Source organism: Ambystoma mexicanum, chromosome 1q, assembly GCF_040938575.1.
Source record: "Ambystoma mexicanum isolate Mex_15411 chromosome 1q, UKY_AmexF1_1, whole genome shotgun sequence".
Lineage (NCBI taxonomy): Eukaryota > Metazoa > Chordata > Amphibia > Caudata > Ambystomatidae > Ambystoma > Ambystoma mexicanum.
Genome location: NC_090922.1, coordinates 243,283,080 through 243,307,822, shown reverse-complemented (window position 1 = coordinate 243,307,822; position 24,743 = coordinate 243,283,080). Strand labels below are relative to the sequence as shown.

Here is a 24,743-nt window from a genome sequence, read left to right as displayed (position 1 = left end):
GGCATGAAGATCGCCGAAGTCTGACTAAACAACCTGTGTTCATACGGAATGTCATTGAATGCTTCTATTGATTTGGCTGAGTAATAGTTCTCCCTTTTTGTTCAATTGAGGAACCAACTGACCTCCTCTTTCTCAGGTCAGCATCTGCTATTGGAAATTCTCCAATGTTCAGGTCACTCTTCGGTATCACCAATGCTGGAACATGAACAATCACTATGGAACATATTCCTCCCCAATCTCTAGGCAGCTTCATGTATGCTCTGGATCCACAGGCCCAGTAGTGGTCCATTATTACTACTGTTCCATTCTTAATTCCTGGTACAATGAAGATTCGACTGCACTGCTGATTCTCTCCAACTTTTCTTGTGCCATTGTTTCTGAAGCATAGCTCTGCACTAGCCAGAGGCACTATCTGCAATGGGCCTCCTGAGTCTTCGACCCATGTCAGCAACATTGCAAGCTTCCGCCATAGAGGTTTGCATCCCTTTTCCACACAATCTATAACTGGTTTGTGATGTCCTGTTACTGCCACAGCTCTGCATATGACTATGCCTTCTTCCCAGCCCTCTGGAGAAAGTACTGTTCCTCATATCTGCATCTGTCCTCTCTCCTTGCATCTTCATATTTTTTCACAGGTTTTTCCTTGGCAATGAAGCTTCTTATTTATCTCCCATCTGATTCCTGCTCCCTTCATTCCAGGCTGCTCCTATTTTATCAAATGATCTCTGGTGTGTTCTCTTGCTCTTGTCTTTAAATCTTGAACATAATCATCTTCTTCTGGAGCTGATCATTCTGTCACCCATACCAAGGAGGCTGTTCGACCCTGGAATTGACCTTGTGTGTGGCAGAGTGCACGGTGAGTCAGGCAATGAGCTGTCTGGACGTCTATTTCTATAGCTATGAATATCTTGGACTTCCCCATAGCATAAGGTAGGAGTGCACATACATAGCAATCCTCCTCAGAGGTTCTCTTTCCTACCTCCTTCATGTGTTGATACCACATGTTGTTCCCCAAATGTGCTGTACTGTCTAGATAATTGTTTAACTCATAATCGTCTTCCCTTGCACTTCTCTTGGGTCTCTTTCTTGCAAGGAGAATATGTGCATAATGCTCATGGAGGCTTTTACATGTTTCACTCGTGTAGGGACAATCTCATATGGAGTTGGTCTCTTTGCAACAGCTAATTCTCCATAGGTTACTGGAGTGGGAAGAATCAAGGGACCTCCTACCTTTCTGGGACCGGCAAGGTAAGCAGTGCGTATTAGCAAAAACAGAAAAACGATAATAGATGCTATGCAAACATATATTATGCACCAGTACATGAGACCCCACCACTGGTGTCTCTCCACATGTCATTGAGTCTGCTCACTTTCTGGAACTGCATTTTTCTCAATAATCCACACTGTGCCCGTGTACTACTTTAAGGAAGGAAAACAACTCTTTAATCAGGCATCCTTGTTAGATGCTCAGGTAGCTGCCGAATTTGCTCAATTATTATTGCAAGCAATCCTCTAATTGCAGGGTCATTCTTAGGATCCTGCACAAAAGTACATATGTCGGTGCTACGCCCAACAAGCGCAGGGTAAGCTCTGAGTATAAAAATGAAGACAGCGAGAGGGAGCCTATGGATATCGACATCAGATACAACCATGAGTTTAGCCAAAGAGAAACTCAGTGAGGAATGAATCGGGGTCTGCTCCCTTTTCCAGTCGTCGAATATAAAATAAAGATCTGGCATTTTTAACACAGCAGCATTAAAGTCCAAATAAAAAGATTCCTGTGGCTCAAGAACATTGATTATTGCACTCCTGCTAAAATATATATAAAGAGTGTTCAGGGTAAGCCACAGTCCAAATGCACACTTGCCTTTATTTAATTAGCGATCCTAGCGTCCTTCTTCCTCTTCATCGATTGAGTCTGCACCTGCTGAACTGCTTCTTCTTGTCTTATGAATCAACGTGTGGGGGCATATCGGTCTCACCAGCATATAGCTTCACATCACCCAAGTGAATCAAGGCATGCCTTTCCTGGACTTTTACTGCTGAGGGTGTGACATTTTCTACGATGTCTGGTCCACTAATACGGGGCTTGTGCCACTTACTTGTGAAGTTGTGTACTAAAACGGGGTCTCCAACAAACAGTTTGGGTACAGATAGTGGTTTCGTACATCTGGTTGCTGAATGGTCTTCATCTGTGTCCTGAAGCCGACACCCATTACACCTGAGTTGATCTGAAATGACAGAGATACTATCAGTCATTGTATTATTAAATCGTGCTCCTGGTTACAAACCTGTTCTCACCAGGTGGTTTAAACATTTAAAAAAAACAGAATACAAAAACAGAATTAACAGGAACCGAGACACCTGGAAAAACCACACTTCCCTCACAAATATAACGCAATTCTCAGTAATTATAGGTTATATTCAACTTTTACTGTGTATCAAGGCAGGGTGCTCAATGTTTATATAAAATGAACGACAAAAAGATACCATCAGTACATTACAGATTCAAATTTAATCTGGTGACATTACAAACTCTGAAAGACAACTCGAAGGGTCACATGGGAATACAATATTTACAAGACATTACAAAGTGCTTGAGTGCAATAACAAGTGGAACCAGTGTGGAAAGAGCACTGGGACTCGGAGTCATTTGGTTTACACAACTGTGTTTCGGCATATAAGTGCTGTGTTGGCAGCAGTTCTTGGATCTGCCTTCATCAATACGGGATGAAGTGCTTGGGAGAGCTTCCTGTGAGTTCTGCCAACAGAATAAGACAGACGGATGTATGAGGAGTGTGCATGGGTGTCTCAACTGAAAAAGTTATTATTTTACTTTAATGCCAATAAATGAATAACTATTTGGAAGAACTCCAGAGAGAGTGGGGTCTGCGGATCCTTACTGTGATATCTGGATAACAACTCCAAGCACTTTATCCCATCCTGATGAAGGCCAATCCAAGAACTGCTGCCAACACAGCACTTATAGGCCGAAACACTGTTGTGTAGACCATATGACTCTGATTCCCAGTGCTCTTTCCACACTGGTTCCATTTGTTATTGCACTCAAGCACTTTGTAATGTCTTATAAATATTGTATTCCCACTTGACCCTTTGAGTTGTCTTTATGGGTTTGTCTTTGTAATGTCACCAGATTAAATTTGAATCTGTATTGTACTGATGGTATATTTTGTTGTTCATTTTATATAAACATTAAGCACCCTGCCTCGATACACAGTAAAAGTTGAATATAATCTATAATTACTGAGAATTCCGTTATATATGTGAGGGAAGTATGGTTTTTCCAGGTGTCTCAGGACCTGTTCATTCTGTTTTTTTGGATACTAGCGGTCACACATGTCAAATATGCACATAGCTAATTTCCTAACATTCTGCAGTCGTCTGGGAATCACTTCTACTCCTCGAAGGATGTGACAAGGGCGTTCTCATTCACCTTCCTGTTACTTACTCATGGGGTGTGAGGTGATGGTCCAACCCAGGCTGATTCCTTAATAAAAATAATGCAGGGGGCAGGCAATACAGCCATCCCTTCTTCGGTGTCAATTTGAGTTTAGCTATTCTTTCTTTGACAAGACCATTGAGTCTCTCACATTCTGTTTGCTTGTGGGTGATAAGCAGAAAAAAACTTGTATTTTATACTAAGCAATAGGCAAATCTGTTTGAATAACAAAATGGGGCCCATTGTCAGATCTCAGCACCTCACATACTCCCCATCTAGGAAAGACTTCTCAGACTAAAAACTTTGCAGTGCAAGTGGCATCAGGGTGTGTACATGGACCAGCTTCAATCCATCTTGAAAAGGGGCACACCCCCACTATCATATACCCTATTCCCCTACATACTTGCAGCATATCGACTTAGTCGATATGAAAATGCTGGAAAGGACCGTTCGGTTGAGGGATCAATCCACTAATAGTTTGCAGTGTCTGCCTGGCTGTAAACTTTTGATATACGATGCAATTAACTACATAAAAGGCAACGTGTTCTAACAGGTTCGATAACAACCGGTCCTCTGCAATAGCTGCTGCAAGGCTTTTCCTAGTTTCATGCGCAGGGTAGTGGTGCAGCTGTTCAAGCGCTACCCTTAATAAGGCTATAGGCATCACCGGTTTTCCACTGCTGTCCTGTCGCCACAATGCTTCAGAGGTGGATAGAGAACACCCCCTCCGTTTCCACAGTTCTTGCTCTTCCTGTGGAGCACTACCTTGTACTTCCATCAACTGTATTCTGGACAAATAATTAACCCCTTAAGTGCCAGGCTATTATGCAAGTCTATGCAAAAAGGATGCGTATACTCATCCTTGGCACTTAAGGGGTTAAACCCTTAATTTACATTCATATTTGTGACCACTTTTTCTTTTACATCTGGAGTATCAAAACTAGAAATATCTGGGGAATATGCAACCCTTTTGGCCTCTTCATCTGCGTCTTCGTTTCGTGTGAAATAAAATAATTGGGAATTCCTAAAACTGGAGCTGTACAAATTGTTTTTTCAACTCCTTAAACCCTCCCTCCATTTCCTCAGTCCATTTTCTTTGTTCCTTGTTCACTTGAGCTTTCTTCAAAGCTTGCAAAAGGGGTCTTGTGTATGAACTATAATCAAATACCCATGCTCAAACATAGTTGCACAGTCCCACAAACTACTGCATTTGCTTTAGCATGTGCGGTTTTGGTGTTTTTCATAATCACCAGCTCTTTCAGGTGTGACGTTCTTCCCCTCATACAAGATTAACTGGCCTATGTACAACACCTCCTGCTGGCAATATTGCAATTTCTCCTTATCTACTTTATATCCCTTGTCTGCTAGGATAATCATTAACCGAATCGAATCTTGTCTGCACTCATCTTCTGTCATGCTACAAATTAAAATGTCATCTACGTAGTGCAGCACAACACTTTGCAAATCGATATTGCTTAGGTCCATCTGCAGGACCCTATTAAAAATCAATGGCGACTCACAGTACCCTTAGGGCAAACGAGTACTCTTCAGCTTAATCTGACGAAACGTAAATGACGTAAGATCTTGGGAGTCCTTATGCAACGGGATCGAAAAAAAACACATTTTTCAAGTCAATCACTGTGAAATATCATGCCTCTGTTGTTATACTACATATGCAGGATTCAGTACTAAAGGAAACTCTGCCTCTACAGTCTGGTTAATTGACCTCATGTCCTAGATTAATCTCCATGGCCCCCCTTTCGTGTTTTTTACAGGGTACAAAGCAGTATACACACTCTGACATCACTAAGATACCCCGTTCCATCATGGCTGATATAGTCTTGAAAATACCCTCATCTGCCTCTCGAGACATCGGGCACTGCTTTGCTTGAGGTAAAATTGCTCCTGGTTTCAACTTAATCTTAACTTCTCGCACCCCCCTCAATAGGCCTCCATCATAAGGGCATGTAGTCCATAGAGAGGTTGGCACCTTTTCCATGTCCTCATCAAAAAATGCTGGGCGCTGCCGCACTATCACTATTCGCTGTGGGATTTCCCTTCTCTCTATTCTGATCCAATATGTAATAATCATTTCGAATACTACTTAATCATCTGATGGATCATCTCTAAATATATCTTTGTCTTTGACGTCAGTCAATCTATACCCTTCCCCAATGGCAATTACCATTCTCCATTGCCTGCCCTCGTCATCGGTTCCTTCGAGCATGGCCAATTCCACTCGCACTATGTCTGCATGTAACTCTAGGGGAATAATCTGTCCGCCGTCTTCGTCCATAGGTACCTGTGGCCTGAACAAGAACTCATCAGGTAATCTCATATTTTTTCCCAGAAAGCCAGGTAGCCATGTCAACAAAATGTGCAGCCCATAAAGAAAGACTTCTGGCTCTAATGGCATTCCTCACAGAGGCATTTGTTCTGTAAAAGCCATTATACATTTGCACACGTTTAAATAATATATCCCTGGAGTGGAACACACTATGCCTTCATCAGTAAAGGAAATCATCATATTTACCTTCGTCATTAAATCTCGTCCCAGAATATTAACCAGTGTCTGCCTTGAATGCAATATTGGTACAGACATATCACACTCTCCTATAGACACTGGTAAATCATTAGTAAAAGGAACTCTACTTGTAGCTCCAGAGAAGCCCTGAGCATTCATGGCATTTCCCGATAACGGATATTTTCCCTCTCGTATCCATGAGCGAGTTACCCCAGTATCTACTAAAAAAAAAAGGATTTGCCTCCTAGCATCATATCAGCCCTTGGTTCTTCTTGGGGGTCTGGCATCACCGATAGTACTGAACACATTAAGTCACCCTGTGAGCTGTCCTATTGTGGATATATGCTCATCCCGGTACCTGTAAAAGGACTTCCCCCTATGACAGTGGCACCCCCTATTCTAGGTGTCAATAACTGTCCCGTATTTTCACTCTGCTGTATCTCCAGGGGTGCATGCTGTGACTGCCCTTGCAGCGGATTCCATGGTGCTTGCTGTGGTTGCAAAGCCTGTCACATTTATGGCGCTTGTGCTTGATACACTCTCTGATCTTGGGCAAACCCATCCCTATTTTGCAAGCTATATGCTGGAGGATAAGCTGTCCCCCCTCTTGAGAATTGCCCATTCTGTACATACCCTTGGCTCCCACATGTTCACGCGATGTGTCCTGTCATGCCAGATGTCCAACATATAGATGGGGCTCTTCTGACTAGCCCCCCTTGATTAAAACATCATTGCACATTTTGATTACCATTCTGCACATTCTGCAACCCCCCTTGGTTATTTTGAAACCCACCCTGATTAACTGGAAACCAGCTCTTCCTCTGAAACCCATTCCTCTGCCTTGCGGCATGATTCCATTCCCTCCTTGATCAGTTTGGCATTGACTATTTAACTCTGGTGTACCCAGTGTTTGCTGGATTCTCAGCCCTTCTCCGCTTGCCAGTACTGCCCCTTCTATGGCATACTTTGACAATTTCTTCTGAGCTAACTTAACTTCCTCGAGTTATCTAGCATTTTCCTATTTCTTATTTTTCTTTTGCAACAATCGGCAGTGATATGCGATAGTCAACTGTATCTCTGCCCATGGCTTTGCTTCCTTTCCCATTAACTTTTTGAGCTGTCTCTGTACCTGCTCTGGTAATCCCTGACACAAAATGTGGTAAAATACTGGCACTGATTTCCCCGCGACTCCCTCATTTCCAAAGTCCACCGTTCCTGAATACTTTTAATGTACGCAAGCAGATCTTTGTCATCTTTCATTTTACGTGCCATAATTGTACCCATATATGACGTATCAGGACACTGCTCTCCAAACGTCAGCTCTGCAATTATTAAATGGCGCTCCATCGTGAGCTGTGTTCTGTGCTGTGACACTTGAGTAACCTGCTCTTGTCCAAATGTCATCAGCCCTTTCCCCAAGAATGGCTGCTACGAGATATTTAATATCCGCTATGGCTAGAGTATTTCCTCCTGCCATCTTTCTAGCTCATAAATCCATTTTCCCACACCCGCTTGTTAAACTAGGGAGTTTACATATTAAATTATCCTTGTCCACTTGGGGCCAGGGGATAGACTGTGGTCTGGCCCCTCCTTTCTCCAACAAGGAGAACTGTGTGAACCCAAATCCGCAATCTGCTCCCACTGTCTGCCTATCCATTGTAGGAACAATGGTTCCTTATTGTCTTCTTCCTGGCAATTACCTCAACCTGTTCACATATGGTGGCGATTCTCCGCTCTAACTATGCGATCGTCCTTTAGGTCACTCTGGGTATGCCATGGGATCTCGCGTCCACTCTTTAGGTTGCTCTAGATCAGACCTTCCCACTTTCTTGTCTGTCTGCAAACATCCCTCCGGACTGCATGCACTTTCTCCCTCTTCCCCACAGAAGCTTTCTCTGTCTCTTTCTGACATATCTAGTTCCCAACTAGTATGGCTTTCATCCTTTTTATCCCTATTTAAAGTCAGCCTGTCTAAAGACAAGGCTCTATGCTCGAGACTAAACAGGCTTCCTTCCTTGCCTTTTGACCGGGCAACTATAGATCAATCTCCTTTTCCTCTGCTTCCCGATTCACCTTTTGCCCTCAACTCCTGATAAGCTTTATCGATCCTATCTCTGATGCTTCCTATCTCGAAATTTCCATCTAGCTTTACTCTAGAAGGTTCTGGCATTACTCCCTGCAACGGGAGAAACTCCTCTATATCACCCCATGATATTACTGGACTCGGTTCCATCAGCTCTTTCTCAATGTGATCAATATCGAGTGCCCTTTGTCTCCTTTTTCGCACCATTTCTTCGTCTAATTCCCTTGGTTTCTTCACTTCCCATCTATCCCTTTCCTCTTCTTGTCTTTTTCTTCCCTTTTTTCGTTTGCTCTACACTACCTCTTCCTTTTGTCTTTGCATTCTTTTATCCTGTCATTTCTGAGCTTCTTCCTCTTCTCTCTTCTTTTCTAGCCTATCTCGTTCTTCGATTGCTCTCTGCCTGCTGTCATATTTCCTTTGCTCCTCTGCCCTTTCTTAGCTGGTCCTCCTGATACATTTGCTCTCGTCTTTGTCTGCTCTTCCTTTTATAGTCATCTTCTTTCAATCGTTTCTCTCGTTCCATGTCTTTTCTATCCTGTGTGCTTGATCTTCCCCTTACCTTACTTCCTCAATACTTTTCGCATCTATCTTGAGCAATATCTGCCCACCCATCCATTCGTTCTGTACGAGCATAACCTCATCAGCTCTATCCTTTTCTCCTTTCATCTCTTAATCTCCCATTCTATATCTAGGGTCACATTTGGTCATTCACTTTTCTCTTTGTCTTATAAGACCTTAAAGGTCTCCTCTTTTCCTTTAGCCTTTTCTGAGCTATCATCACTGCCGTAAGCAGGCGGTTCATGTATTGGATTACTATATCCTGTCGCCGCCTTTAATTCCCTTAATGGATAGAATCCTTCATCTTTTGTACTATTGTCATTTACTTCAGGCGAGGTAAGGGGAGCAGAAGGCTCAGCACCTTCGTCCCTACACTGATTAAGCTTCCAGTCCTCAGGAGGCAAATCTTCTTGTTCCTCCTAGTACAGTTTCCAGAGCTCTAAACTAGCTAACCTTTTCTCCAATTTCTTCCCAGTGTACGCAGCGTGCAAGTATGTGGTCATGTGTGCAAAATTGCTTTTGACAGCGACCCCTCTTGCGGCCATGGCATGATTATTTTATCTGCTGTACCCTTGACCCATTCAGCACTATTTTGTTTGAGCTTTGGGTGCGTGTTTTGGCAGTGTTTTGCAACGGTGCATCAGTGGAGTAACATCCTCCATTACAACAAGTCTCAATTGACTGTCGATACTTATCGTTGCTTTACACATAATACGTTTTAGAAAAAGAACAAATATGAGCGTGCACCACCTTCACCACTCAAAGCCTCTATTTTCTCAATTACTCCAATCTACCTGTTCAGTCGGCGCCGACAATGACCTTTTTCCTCTTTAACCTCACAATTTTACTTTTGTCTTTCCTCAACACCTTCCTTCAACTTCAAAATACACAAACAAACAAACTAGTCAACTTTTACATATATCTTGTCATGACACTCCTTTTCTCTTAGCCCTTAAAATAGTCCGATTGGAGATTGAATCATTCCCTATCATAGACCTGTCTATTTGCCGCCTAAGTACCCCTTGGGTTTTGGAATGACTCCTTCTAAATGCACTTTGAGCTTAGGGCTCTGGGCTCCTATTGAAGCTCCTTATCATATATATCTGACGCTACTCGTCATATATTACTCAACCCCCCATTACATTATTCTTTTACCACAATCCCCATTCCTTATTTTGCCAGTTCCCTCAATCTACTCACCATTCGCCTTTTAGCTCCTGACCCTCGGGATCGGCTCCTCCTCCAATCAGCCACCGTCACCTTCGGTCCGGCAGCGCCTGTGGAAACCAGAAGGGATTTTGTGAAAGAGGGACCCGTCCCACCTGTATCATCTTTTCTTGCAAGAGTTCTATATCAGCCGCTCTCCACAGGAAGCCTTGCGATCCTCCAGCTAAATAGCAGAGGATGCCTGATGTCCTGAAATTCTACAAGCCTACTGGTCGATGGATCAAAACCATCCTCTGCTACCCAGAGGTCCTTTAAGACGTGGTAACAGTATCTGAGATGGATGGGGATGCAGATCTTACTCATACATCAATATTCAGACCGATTCAGGAAGTTTGGCAAAAGCACAGCTAATTTAATAACACTTGTTAAAACAGGGAGTACAACGGGCATCAACGAACGCCGCACAGTATTTACTCTCAAGAGTTCCTCGAAGCATTACATGACAAAACGCAACTTTATACTAATAATTAATTATAAGTGACCTCATACTACATGGCAAAATAAGAAAACCGGCCAGGGTTTGTGATAGGCTTAAAGGGAACATCTAAATATACTTTCTAGAAGGGTGGGGATCGTGATTGGCTCTCTAAGGTCAGGTGGACAACTAAGCCCACCCCAGGTGCAAGTCATCGTCCATGTCTTGAAAATACACAACGTTCTATTGGCTTCTAAAACTATAGGGCTCCTTGCTACATGGCCCTCTACAATTGGTTGGCACACTTGTACCCTTCTGGAATATTCCACTCGCTAGCAGCACACAAGCTGGTACCCCAGGTTCTGGGGGTTGGCCTGGTCATGCCTCCCCACCCAATTTGCCCAACATTCATCATCACTCCTGCGGTCTGCCATTCAATTAATGCGTTTGAACTCGGCCTTGCGAAGGCTCACTGTGCCTGAGAATAAAAGAGACGGAAGGCATGTCCTCATCTTCTGATATCAGTGTAGCTCGCCCCAAAGTCTATTTTCATCTGACCATGTGACCAGAGACCATGTTTTGAGCTCCTTTGTTGCATTTAATACTACTAAATGAAGAAAACCTGGCTCTTCTAGTGTTTTTCCATTACACCTCAAACAGGAGCTTGGCTCGCTTCTCAAGTTCATTGTATCTTGTTGAGTAGATAACCAGGTTCTTGGCGGCCCGACTCTTGACACTGTGCCTGGCAAGCCTTCTCGAATCTTCCTTCGCCGTCAGCTATTCTATTCTGCTGTGCTACACTTTCAGCCCTTCATTCACGGGGTCCAAGTTTGCTAAAATGCATTGTGGAACATCCAGGATCTATATACACATAAATGTATATTGGCTGCACCGCCTGCAGTCTATTCACTAAGTATAGCCAACCTTATGATTACTTTGTGTACTTGCATTACTGCATCTGTACATTTATGGAATAGCTTTGCATTTTCTTCAGTGCTTCTTTGCACGTGCAATCTTCATTTTGCTTCCAAAATGTTGCTCAATTCTTTACTTCGCCATCAGATTCTATAATGTCTACATTCTTTCTTCATTGGCATCTCTTTTGGGTGCATCATCTCTGCTTCATGTGATGTCACCAGTCTTCTCTTTCATTCATCTTCACACTTCTTCGGGAAATTCCTTCAGAAGACTGTAATTTCTTCACGGATACATATAGGGTTTTCTCAATGGATACCTTGTTTCAAGGACTATTCGCGGTATAGGTACTATTACTGGCTTTGCGAATGTCGCAATTTCCGACTGCCAACATATAGGCAGAATGGGGGCGTGGCTTCCAGTAGAGGTATTTAGCTCCTCCTCAACAGCTGCTTCAAGGACCTCCTGTCACCTTCACCAACCTGTACCCATCAATGAGGGTCTTTTTGTCCGAAACAACACAATGGCACCAGAATAGCAACCTCATCCAGAATTCAGGCAAAAGGATGCAATAAGCATTCAAGTGTAGAGAAGGAGCCAAGTACCCCCACCTCAACGAGCTTGCCCATATTACCTATATGTTGGGAACCATAGTGTGAGACACGTGCAGTATCAGTGAAAATACTGGTACCGAACACAATCATGGAGGCAAGGTTCCCATTGAGAAAGCCATACCTGCATACAAGACAGTATGATGGCCATTTGAATGAAATCCCAGAAGAAACAGGACCAATGAATGGAAGAGCAGAATGGTGATGTCATGTGAAGAAAGCTGACGTACATAGAAGAGATGCAGAGACAAGAGAATGAAGATATTTTATAAGGCATCAAGAAAGTATCAAAGATAAGTGACATCTTGGGATCAAGATGAAGAAACCTATGCTACAGAACTGATTAAGATATCAAGTTATTTCACACGTGTACAGATGCAAAGAAACACAAGCAGATGAAGTATTCTTGAGGCTAGCTTTATAGTGAATAGAATGCGGCAAGCGCCAACATATACATATATTTGAAGTGAGTAAAGAATGGATGTTTCCACTACGTATTATAGCAGAGCTGGACTAAAGAAGGAAGGCCTCGTTTCCAGTGTGTCATAGTTAAAAAGCAATTGAATTACAGAAGCAGATCTCAGAGAGGCAAGGCTGGATGAGCCCCAAGAAGCCAAGGTCTTATCAGGCTGTGTTGAGCAGACATTGGATACAAATCGTGTGAAAGAACGAAACTCCTGTTCAGAAGACATGGACAAAAACAAGGAAGACGTCAGAGGTCTATTAGAAAATAGTATTTTAAATGCACTGGAGCTCGATTGTGTGGTCTTCAGTCATGTGGCAGGATGAAGTTGTATGAACATGACTACCACACCTACGCATGAGGGCAGAGCGTGCCTTCACTCTCCTGAATTCTCCAGAGCAAAATAACCCTCCTAAGGACAGGTTCAAAGCCTTAATTGACAGCAGACCACTGAGGTGATGATAGATGAATTTGCTAATTGGTGGGAAGCTATGGTTAAGACTAGCGCACCAGCACCTGGAAGACCAGCCTGCGTGCTGCTAACGTAGGTGCAAAAGTACTGACGGAGGTTAGAGTGCCAACCAATTGCAGGTGGCCATGTGATTAAGGGTCCTATAGTTTGTGTAGCAAATGGGACGTCGTATATTTAGTGACGTTCATAATGACCTGTTTAAGGGGAGGGCTTAGTTGCCCCATCTGATGTTAAGAAACCTATCACTTTTCTTCACTCTCTTAGACTAGTATGGATCGTATGCTTAGATGTTCCTTAAGAAACTAGCAAAATAGCCACTGGGTTTTTGAAGTTTGCCATGTAGGATGACGATACTAAATACGTAGGTTGACGTCATCAATGACGATTATTTGCTATAAAAGAATGCCTTTTTTAGGATGCATTGAGAGATCTTATGCTGAGACGTCCGTTGATGTTCGTTGTACTCCCTGCTTTAGAGAATTGATATTAAAACAGCTACCTTTTTGCCAACTACTTGAGTCGTTTCGATTATTGATGTTTGCATAACTTCTTCATCCCCATCCATCTCAAGGGTATTGCAAACTCGTCTTAAAGGGCTGGGGTCCATCAGTGCACAAGTGATTTTTCCAAAGGCCAGAACTTGGAGCTGACCAAACACCATTGTTATAAATAAAGATATTTTAGGGGCACTAGAGCTCAATAAAGAGTAACCATCTTTGTCTCAAGAGTGCCTCCCGACGCACCCACACTCCCTGAAAGCATTTCAGTTCACTATATATCCCATTCCCCCATTAGAATCATACTCTACTTTCCGGGTTCTGGGCAGGTAGAGGGTTCTCATTTTACCTCTCTCTCTCTCTTCCTCTCTCTCTCTCTCTCTCTCTCTCTCTCTCTCTCTCTCTCTCTCTCTCTCTTTCTCTCTCTGTCTCTCTCTCTTCCTCCTCATGTGTTGAAGTAGTTTTAGCTATTAGTGTTTAAGCGCCACCTATAAGCCAAAACGATTGAATTGGAGCATAGATAAGAGGTAACGTAAGAGGAGTTATACACAGATTTACCCACCCATTACCTACCCATAGCCATGCTAATTCCAAGGGACATTCCTACCCAATACCTGCCTGCCCCACTCAAATCAAATCCTGCTGGGAACTTTTTGAGCGAGTACTCTCAAACAATAATATCATACCTTGGCCTGCCAGTGTTATTTCTAAATAGTCTCCTGCGAGTTAATGGCTTATCTGCAGCTGTAAATCAACTACCACTGTAATATAAATGTAATAATAATAAAATCCAGTGTGCCTTCAGCCGTTTGATTTTTATCTGTTCCTTGCACTGAACTGTTGTTAAAACAAGCAGTGGCAAAGCCAACAGTTTGGGCTTGTGTATAGCTATTATATAGGCATTCCAGGTACTTCTGTCATATACCCAAGTAAACGCACAATTTTTCAGGTATTGACTTTTATGGTCAGGTAGTACCATTAAGCCAATGCCTTTTCCATCCTTATTCAAAAGCCAAAAGAGTTGGCTTTGCCCACGCTTATTTTATTTTAAGATAGTCTGTGTTGGAGCCACACTCCTCTGCACTAGCAGCCTTGTAGTTTAATCCTCCATAAATAATGTATTTATTAATAAAAACTACACACACACTTGAAATGTGTTCCGGAAATAATGTCTGATTGCTTTGTTTCAGTGCCCTCGCCGGTCAGTTACTTAAAAGTGAGCAACAGAAATGAGACCTCATTGACCCTGCAATGGACTGTCCCAAACAACACACTCCAGTCCGAGTACAGATATTTGGTGAGAGTGGGCCCCAAAGGCTCCCTACTCAATGCTACGTTTCCATCAAAAGGGTCTTCTGGAAGTAACCAGACCGAGGTGATAGCAAAGCTGGATCCAGGGGTTCCCTATAACTTGGCAGTGTATAGCGTCACAGGCAATGGCGTCGAAAGCACTGCAACACCCGTCTCCAATGCGACAACAAGTATGTGGATGTGATATTCTGCATGACGCATGGGGTTCTTCCCCCTCTAGTTTGGTGAGCATGCTGTCTAGCTGTAGCCCCCCTCCTTGATTTGCATGTTCAGGATGGGAGTCTTACTGTAGTCCATCCCCATGTCTTTGCATGCTCAGGACGGTGCCAAACTCAAGCCACTTCCCCTTTAGTTGCATGTTCAAAATGGAGTCTGACAGTAGCTACCTAGCCCTGTGTTTAATTTCCAGGACCGGCTGCAGCCGCACCCGAGCACAGCGTTACTTCATGGACTTCTTGTAGGGTTTAACCTTCCCTTGGATGGAGTCTGTCTCCCTGGAGCTCCTGGAGTCCAAGGTTTGTATCCTGCGGGTACTCCTCCCGGGGCATGGTTTTTTGCCATACCCATGCACAGTGCGCGGGACAGTGCATCTACCTGCAATGGTGCTAGGGGTGCCTGGGCACAGCTCTCCAAACTAGGACGGCCACAGGTCTTGTCCATTGGCCACGTCCTTTGGGCATAGCAAACATGGCAAAGTCTGTTGTCATAACCTGTGTGCAAATTCTTTTCAAAGAGGGTTCAGGGAATGGCCTTTAACTGTTTGCGTTGAGAATACAGTTCTGCACGTGTTGCAGGATTTCACGCTGATCAAGCTCTGACCAATAACACAAGTTTGAAGCAAATCATCCATTGGTTTTTGTTTTATCAGGGAGGTACATTTTGAAGTTTGATTTGTGTAACTTTGGAGCCCACCACATAGAACAGTTGTGTGTTGGGCCCTCAAACATGCTTCCATAAAGTTCCTGTAACAAAATAATCTCTACTTTTTGCTTGAATTGGAAATAGATGGCAGGTCTTTTTGGGCTGGTTCAGTTCCTGTTTGGTTTTCGTGTTGTCCACTCCTATTTCTTTCCTGCATGTTGTGCATGCCCCCAAGGGTAAGATTTCATGTCGTGCATAGGCCTGAATTGTGAGATGTCTGACCATGTGAAAGGGGATCCCAGATTTAAGGGTAAACATTCAGGGGTCCACAGTGCCTCCTTAGCCTTCATCCCTGAGGGAGAAGTACATATGGCAAGTGGAAACTTTCACCTATTGGCTGAAGACCCCATTGGAGTCTCAGCCAGTGTTTCTTTAGTATCCCTGGGTCTGTGGGAACAGCAGAAAGTTGATGTGTATAACTCTATTCCAGATAACACCAGAGAATATTACAAGGACAGTGTACTTGTGAATGGTCAGGAGACCCCTGCCATTAGAGATACTGGGGCTAGCATTACAATGGTGGTTGAAACCTTTTTCAAACCTGCAGATGTTGCTTAGGCACCCAAAGGCCCCACTAAGCTATCTGGAGGCCCTGTCCAGATGGTTCCAATACTACCAGCTCTCATCCAGTGCAAAAATGTGGCTGTAGGAATACCTGTCAGTGTACAAAATGAGGTGTCTGGGAGAGTCCTGTTGGGGAATGACTTAAAGGCTCTTGAAGTTGTATCAAGCACCCCCAGGCCTCCCAGTAAAAGGAAGCAGAAGCAGATTAAACTGGCCAGAGAGCAAACATTGAATGACTCTCAATGGGAAGATACAGAAGTACCTATAACTTCCAGTCCACAGGAAGAACAACCTTCTGATTCCAGGAAGAAAGAGACAAAGAGGAAACCCCAGGTCTCAGGAAGAAAGAAAAGTATCACCCCTGTGCACAAAACAAGGACAGCCCCAAGAGGACAGTCCAATGTCACACCCGTGACTCCTCCACCAGCTGAGGCTGAGTGGGAGGACCAACCAGAGGATGGTGAACAAGTTACTGTTGAAACAGAACTGGAAGAAGCCCTTCCCCATGTTGGAGATCTGGCTCCTAAAGACCCTCCTGAGATGCAGACTTTGCTTGCAGAAGGTGGTCCCTGTAGGGCAGACTTCAACAGAGGTCAAAGAGAGTGTCTTACTCTTGAAGGACTTCACCAACAGGCAGCTTCCCAGCTGAATGGGCAAGAGCCAGGGAAGCACAGTAGGTTCTATATACCCATAAATGTATATTGGCTGCACCGCCTGCAGTGTATTCACTAAGTATAGCCAACCTTATGATTACTTTGTGTACTTGCATTACTGCATCTGTACATTTATGGAATAGCTTTGCATTTTCTTCAGTGCTTCTTTGCACATGCAATCTTCATTTTGCTTCCAAAATGTTGCTCAATTCTTTACTTCGCCATCAGATTCTATAATGTCTACATTCTTTCTTCATTGGCATCTCTTTTGGGTGCATCATCTCTGCTTCATGTGATGTCACCAGTCTTCTCTTTCATTCATCTTCACAATTGTTCTGGAAATTCCTTCAGAAGACTGTCATTTCTTCACGGATACATATAGGGTTTTCTCAATGCATACCTTGTTTCAAGGACTCTTCGCAGTATAGGTACTATTACTGGCTTTGCGCATGCTGCAATTTCCGGCTGCCATCATATAGGCAGAATGGGGGCGTGGCTTCCAGTAGAGGTACTTAGCTCCTCCTCAACAGCTGCTTCAAGGACCTCCTGTCACCTTCACCAACCTGTACCCATCAATGAGGGTCTTTTTGTCCGAAACAACACAATGGCACCAGAATAGCAACCTCGTCCAGAATTCAGGCAAAAGGATGCAATAAGCATTCAAGTGTAGAGAAGGAGCCAAGTACCCCTACCTCAACGAGCTTGCCCATATTACCTATATGTTGGGAACCATAGTGTGAGACACGTGCAGTATCAGTGAAAATACTGGTACCGAACACAATCATGGAGGCAGGGTTCCCATTGAGAAAGCCATACCTGCATACAAGACAGTATGATGGCCATTTGAATGAAATCCCAGAAGAAACAGGACCAATGAATGGAAGAGCAGAATGGTGATGTCATGTGAAGAAAGCTGACATACATAGAAGAGATGCAGAGACAAGAGAATGAAGATATTTTATAAGGCATCAAGAAAGTATCAAAGATAATTGACATCTTGGGATCAAGATGAAGAAACCTATGCTACAGAACTGATTAAGATATCAAGTTATTTCACACGTGTACAGATGCAAAGAAACACAAGCAGATGAAGTATTCTTGAGGCTAGCTTTATAGTGAATAGAATGCGGCAAGCGCCAACATATACATATGTTTGAAGTGAGTAAAGAATGGATGTTTCCACTACGTATTATAGCAGAGCTGGACTAAAGAAGGAAGGCCTCGTTTCCAGTGTGTCATAGTTAAAAAGCTATTGAATTACAGAAGCAGATCCCAGAGAGGCAAGGCTGGATGAGCCCCAAGAAGCCAAGGTCTTATCAGGCTGTGTTGAGCAGACATTGGATACAAATCGTGTGAAAGAACGAAACTCCTGTTCAGAAGACATGGACAAAAACAAGGAAGACGTCAGAGGTCTATTAGAAAATAGTATTTTAAATGCACTGGAGCTCGATTGTGTGGTCTTCAGTCATGTGGCAGGATGAAGTTGTATGAACATGACTACCACACCTAGGCATGAGGGCAGAGCGTGCCTTCACTCTCCTGAATTCTCCAGAGCAAAATAACCCTCCTAAGGACAGGTTCAAAGCCTTAATTGACAGCAGACCACTGAGGTGATGATAGATGAATTTGCTAATTGGTGGGAAGCTATGGTTAAGACTAGCGCACCAGCACCTGGAAGACCAGCCTGCGTGCTGCTAACGTAGGTGCAAAAGTACTGACGGAGGTTAGAGTGCCAACCAATTGCAGGTGGCCGTGTGATTAAGGGTCCTATAGTTTGTGTAGCAAATGGGACGTCGTATATTTAGTGACGTTCATAATGACCTGTTTAAGGGGAGGGCTTAGTTGCCCCATCTGATGTTAAGAAACCTATCACTTTTCTTCACTCTCTTAGACTAGTATGGATCGTATGCTTAGATGTTCCTTAGGAAACTAGCAAAATAGCCACTGGGTTTTTGAAGTGTGCCATGTAGGATGACGATACTAAATACGTAGGTTGACGTCATCAATGACGATTATTTGCTATAAAAGAATGCCTTTTTTAGGATGCATTGAGAGATCTTATGCTGAGACGTCCGTTGATGTTCGTTGTACTCCCTGCTTTAGATAATTGATATTAAAACAGCTACCTTTTTGCCAACTACCTGAGTCGTTTTGATTATTGATGTTTGCATAACTTCTGCATCCCCATCCATCTCAAGGGTATTGCAAACTCGTCTTAAAGGGCTGGGGTCCATCAGTTCACAAGTGATTTTTCCAATGGCCAGAACTTGGAGCTGACCAAACACCATTGTTATAAATAAAGATATTTTAGGGGCACTAGAGCTCAATAAAGAGTAACCATCTTTGTCTCAAGAATGCCTCCCGACGCACCCACACTCCCTGAAAGCATTTCAGTTCACTATATATCCCATTCCCCCATTAGAATCATACTCTTCTTTCCGGGTTCTGGGCAGGTGGAGGGTTCTCATTTTACCTCTCTCTCTCTCTTCCTCTCTCTCTCTCTCTCTCTCTCTCTCTCTCTCTCTCTCTCTCTTTCTCTCTCTCTCTGTCTCTCTCTCTTCCTCCTCATGTGTTAAAGTAGTTTTAGCTATTAGTGTTTAAGCGCCACCTATAAGCCAACACGATTGAATTGGAGCATAGATAAGAGGTAACGTAAGAGGAGTTATACACAGATTTACCCACCCATTACCTACCCATAGCCATGCTAATTCCAAGGGACATTCCTACCCAATACCTGCCCGCCCCACTCAAATCAAATCCTGCTGGGAACTTTTTGAGCGAGTACTCTCAAACAATAATATCATACCTTGGCCTGCCAGTGTTATTTCTAAATAGTCTCCTGGGAGTTAATGGCTTATCTGCAGCTGTAAATCAACTACCACTGTAATATAAATGTAATAATAATAAAAGCCAGTGTGCCTTCAGCCGTTTCTTTTTTTATCTGTTCCTTGCACTGAACTGTTGTTAAAACAAGCAGTGGCAAAGCCAACAGTTTGGGCTTGTGTATAGCTATTATATAGGCATTCCAGGTACTTCTGTCATATGCCCAAGTAAACACACAATTTTTCAGGTATTGACTTTTATGGTCAGGTAGTACCATTAAGCCAATGCCTTTTCCATCCTTATTCAAAAGCCAAAAGAGTTGGCTTTGCCCACGCTTATTTTATTTTAAGATAGTCTGTGTTGGAGCCACACTCCTCTGCACTAGCAGCCTTGTAGTTTAATCCTCCATAAATAATGTATTTATTAATAAAAACTACACACACACTTGAAATGTTTTCCGAAAATAATGTCTGATTGCTTTGTTTCAGTGCCCTCGCCGGTCAGTTACTTAAAAGTGAGCAACAGAAATGAGACCTCATTGACCCTGCAATGGACTGTCCCAAACAACACACTCCAGTCCGAGTACAGATATTTGGTGAGGGTGGGCCCCAAAGGCTCCCTACTCAATGCTACGTTTCCATCAAAAGGGTCTTCTGGAAGTAACCAGACCGAGGTGATAGCAAAGCTGGATCCAGGGGTTCCCTATAACTTGGCAGTGTATAGCGTCACAGCCAATGGCGTCGAAAGCACTGCAACACCCATCTCCAATGCGACAACAAGTATGTGGATGTGATACTCTGCATGACGCATGGGGTTCTTCCCCCTCTAGTTTGGTGAGCATGCTGTCTAGCTGTAGCCCCCCTTCTTGATTTGCATGTTCAGGATGGGAGTCTTACTGTAGTCCATCCCCATGTCTTTGCATGCTCAGGACGGTGCCAAACTCAAGCCACTTCCCCTTTAGTTGCATGTTCAAAATGGAGTCTGGCAGTAGCTACCTAGCCCTGTGTTTAATTTCCAGGACCGGCTGCAGCCGCACCCGAGCACAGCGTTACTTCATGGACTTCTTGTAGGGTTTAACCTTCCCTTGGATGGAGTCTGTCTACCTGGAGCTCCTGGAGTCCAAGGTTTGTATCCTGCGGGTACTCCTCCCGGGGCATGGTTTTTTGCCATACCCATGCACAGTGCCCGGGACAGTGCATCTACCTGCAATGGTGCTAGGGGTGCCTGGGCACAGCTCTCCAAACTAGGACGGCCACAGGTCTTGTCCATTGGCCACGCCCTTTGGGCATAGCAAACATGGCAAAGGCTGTTGTCATAACCTGTGTGCAAATTCTTTTCAAAGAGGGTTCAGGGAATGGCCTTTAACTGTTTGCGTTGAGAATACAGTTCTGCACGTGTTGCAGGATTTCACGCTGATCAAGCTATGACCAATAACACAAGTTTGAAGCAAATCATCCATTGGTTTTTGTTTTATCAGGGAGGTACATTTTGAAGTTTGATTTGTGTAACTTTGGAGCCCACCACATAGAACAGTTGCGTGGTGGGCCCTCAAACATGCTTCCATAAAGTTCCTGTAACAAAATAATCTCTACTTTTTGCTTGAATTGGAATGATAAAGCAGGTCTTTTTGGGCTGGTTCAGTTCCTGTTTGGTTTTCGTGTTGTCCACTCCTATTTCTTTCCTGCATGTTGTGCATGCCCCCAAGGGTAAGATTTCATGTCGTGCATAGGCCTGAATTGTGAGATGTCTGACCATGTGAAAGGGGATCCCAGATTTAAGGGTAAACATTCAGGGGTCCACAGTGCCTCCTTAGCCTTCATCCCTGAGGGAGAAGTACATATGGCAAGTGGAAACTTTCACCTATTTGCTGAAGACCCCATTGGAGTCTCAGCCAGTGTTTCTTTAGTATCCCTGGGTCTGTGGGAACAGCAGAACGTTGATGTGTATAACTCTATTCCAGATAACACCAGAGAATATTACAAGGACAGTGTACTTGTGAATGGTCAGGAGACCCCTGCCATTAGAGATACTGGGGCTAGCATCACAATGGTGGTTGAAACCTTTTTCAAACCTGAAGATGTTGCTTAGGCACCCAAAGGCCCCACTAAGCTATCTGGAGGCCCTGTCCAGATGGTTCCAATACTGCCAGCTCTCATCCAGTGCAAAAAATGTGACTGTAAGAATACCTGTCAGTGTACAAAATGAGGTGTCTGGGAGAGTCCTGTTGGGGAATGACTTAAAGGCTCTTGAAGTTGTATCAAGCACCCCCAGGCCTCCCAGTAAAAGGAAGCAGATTAAACTGGCCAGAGAGCAAACATTGAATGACTCTCAATGGGAAGATACAGAAGTACCTATAACTTCCAGTCCACAGGAAGAACAACCTTCTGATTCCAGGAAGAAAGAGACAAAGAGGAAACCCCAGGTCTCAGGAAGAAAGAAAAGTATCACCCCTGTGCACAAACCAAGGACAGCCCCAAGAGCACAGTCCAATGTCACACCTGTGACTCCTCCATCAGCTGAGGCTGAGTGGGAGGACCAACCAGAGGATGGTGAACAAGTTACTGTTGAAACAGAACTGGAAGAAGCCCTTCCCCATGTTGGAGATCTGGCTCCTAAAGACCCTCCTGAGATGCAGACTTTGCTTGCAGAAGGTGGTCCCTGTAGGGCAGACTTCAACAGAGGTCAAAGAGAGTGTCTTACTCTTGAAGGACTTCACCAACAGGCAGCTTCCCAGCTGGATGGGTAAGAGCCAGGGAAGCACAGGAAGCACTGCAAGAATGGCCTCTTTTGCAGTGAGCCTATAGAGTCTACCCCGGGGACTACATAAGACTTGTAGTGCCTCAGGAGGCGAGACCGCAGTTTCTACAGTTAGCCCATGAGATTCCTTTGACTTGTCACTTAAGTATTAAGAAGACCCAGGAAAGGATTTCCCTGTATTTCTACTGGCCTAAGATGGGGTCTGATGTAGATAAATTCTGTAGAAGATGTCACACTTGTCAGACTTCTGGCAAGAGTGGAGCCAAGAACGTGGAACCCTTGGTGCCCCTCCCACTGGTGGGAGTACCTTTTGAGAGGCTGGGGATTTAACGTTGTTGGTCCCTTAGACCCTTCCACATCTTCAGGTGTGGAAGGGTCTTCAGGTGTGCTACCAGGTATCCTGAAGCCATATCTATGAGGACTGTTACTGCTCAGGCAGTGGCTAAGGCCCTCTTTGGTATTTTTACCAGGGTTGGTTTTCCTAAGGAGGTTATCTTAGACACGGGGACCAATTTTATGTCCCACTACAAGCAGACCATGTGGAAAAACTGTGGGGTAACCTACAAGTTCTCAACAGCCTATCATCCCAAACCAATGGGTTGGTGGAGAGGTTTAATAGAACTATGGAGAGCATGATAGGTGCTTTAGAAGAACCCCTTAGAAGAAAGCGGGAACTTCTACTGCCATGCCTTCTCTTTGCTTATAGAGAAGTCCCTCAAGAAGGAGTTGACTTGAGCCCCTTTGAACTTCACTAAGGTCATCCGGTTAGAGGTCCATCGGCCCTAACCAAGGAAGGGTTGGAGAGTGCTCCTTCCCACAAGCCAGTGAGAGTCACTGGGCCTCATTACAACCCTGGCGTTGGACCATGGTGCTATTAGCATCATGGTCCATGCCGGATTCCGCCATGGTGGATGGCGGATTTACCACCCCATTCCAAGGTTGGCGGGGCAGTAAATCCCCATTCACCATGGCCTCTTCCCCATTCCCATTTTTGGCTCATAGGGCTCAATGGGACTGGGGAAGGCGCTAATTACGGCACCGTAAATTACGGTGCCGTAATTAGCACCAAGGTCCCTTAGCGGGTTGGACTTTAACGCCTGCAAAAAGCAGGCGTTAAAGTGTGAATCTGGCGTTAAGGGTTTAACGGCGCCGCAGCCTTTTACGGCACCGTTAACCCCTTAACACCAGGGTTGTAATGAGGCCTACTGACTATGTGTAAGGTCTCTGAAGGAGGATGAAACACATGATGACAGAAGCTTCAGATAACTTGAAAGCAGGTCAGGCTCTAGTGAAACCTTTGCATGACCAGAAGGCCAACATGGTTGAGTTTACTCAAGACCAGCTAGTTCTAGTTATGGTACCTACAGGGCCGAGGGCCTTACAGGACAAATGGATTGGACCCTTCAAAGCTGTGGGCAAACTTGGAGAGGTCAATTATTTGGTGGGCTTGGGCAAACCCAAGATTGCCCCCAGGGTCTTTCACACCAACCGCCTATGTCTCTAGACCAGAACTAGGAGCTTTGTGTCATGCCCGCGCCGCTGGCGCACGCATTGGCAACCATCATGGACTACTTGGTACTCATTTATCCTCCTAATACTCCTTGAACAACTCCTTTTCACGCCTTGGTCTTTTATTTCCATTTGCTCAACTTTGGTTCTTTCTTATTTTATTCAATTAACTACATTTACCATAATGCACCTGGCTGCAGTCCTCAATTCCTGGCTATTCTCATTCATCGTTATTGGGACCACAATCCCCAGAAGCCCTAGCGGCCACTGCTGCTTCCACCTGCTCAGGATCAGAGAGGGAGGAGGCAGATTGTCTTCAGGTGTGCTGCTACAGGTGCTGTCAATTAGCCTGCCTCAGAACAGGGCAGGGCTGTATATAAGCAGCTGCCTGCAGGAGCACAGCATCTTGCATTTTGAGTTCTTCCCGCTCCTTTTTGCCTTGACCCTTTACTTTGTATGCTGTTCCTGTTGCTGCATTATCCTGTTTTGTTCCAGTGCCCTTTCCGGGCTGCCTGCCTTGCAGTGATCACGCTCCGCTGCCTTCTACCTACAGCCCTTGTCCTCTGGGCTTCCTGCCTTGCAGCCTATTACAGTCCTCTGCAGCCCTCTACAGTCAGCGGCCCTGCTCCTCTGGGCTCACTCCTTGCTGCCCTGCTCCTCTGGGCTCCTTGCCCTGCAGCCTGCCTCACTCTGGCTGCCTACAGTCCTTGTCCTCTGGGCTCCCTGCCCTGCAGCCTACCTCACTCCGGCTGCCTACAGTCCTAGTCCTCTGCAGCCCGCCTTGCAGCCTGCCTCACTCCGGCTGCCTACAATCCTTGTCCTCTGGGCTCCCTGCCCTGCAGCCTGCCTCACTCCGGCTGCCTACCGTCCTTGTCCTCTGGGCTCCCTGCTCTGCAGCCTGCTTCACTCCGGCTGCCTACAGTCCTAGTCCTCTGCTGCCCGCCTTGCAGCCTGCCTCACTCCGGCTGCCTACTATCCTT

The 24,743-nt window shown here is 44.6% G+C and overlaps 1 protein-coding gene across 6 annotated transcripts in view; it reads left to right on the top strand.

Moving 5' to 3' along the window:
- Window positions 1–24,743, top strand: part of PTPRH (protein tyrosine phosphatase receptor type H) — a 687,535-nt gene that overhangs the window by 492,090 nt on the left and 170,702 nt on the right. For 3 of the 6 annotated variants that reach the window (XM_069638112.1, XM_069638104.1, XM_069638121.1), the window contains 2 exons: window positions 14,416–14,706; window positions 19,986–20,276. The exons of 2 other annotated variants lie outside the window; for them this stretch is intronic. In XM_069638112.1, coding sequence (XP_069494213.1) covers window positions 14,416–14,706; window positions 19,986–20,276 — 582 coding nt within the window. The remainder of the gene's footprint in view (window positions 1–14,415; window positions 14,707–19,985; window positions 20,277–24,743) is intronic. One more of the 6 variants, XM_069638130.1, reaches the window with a different exon arrangement.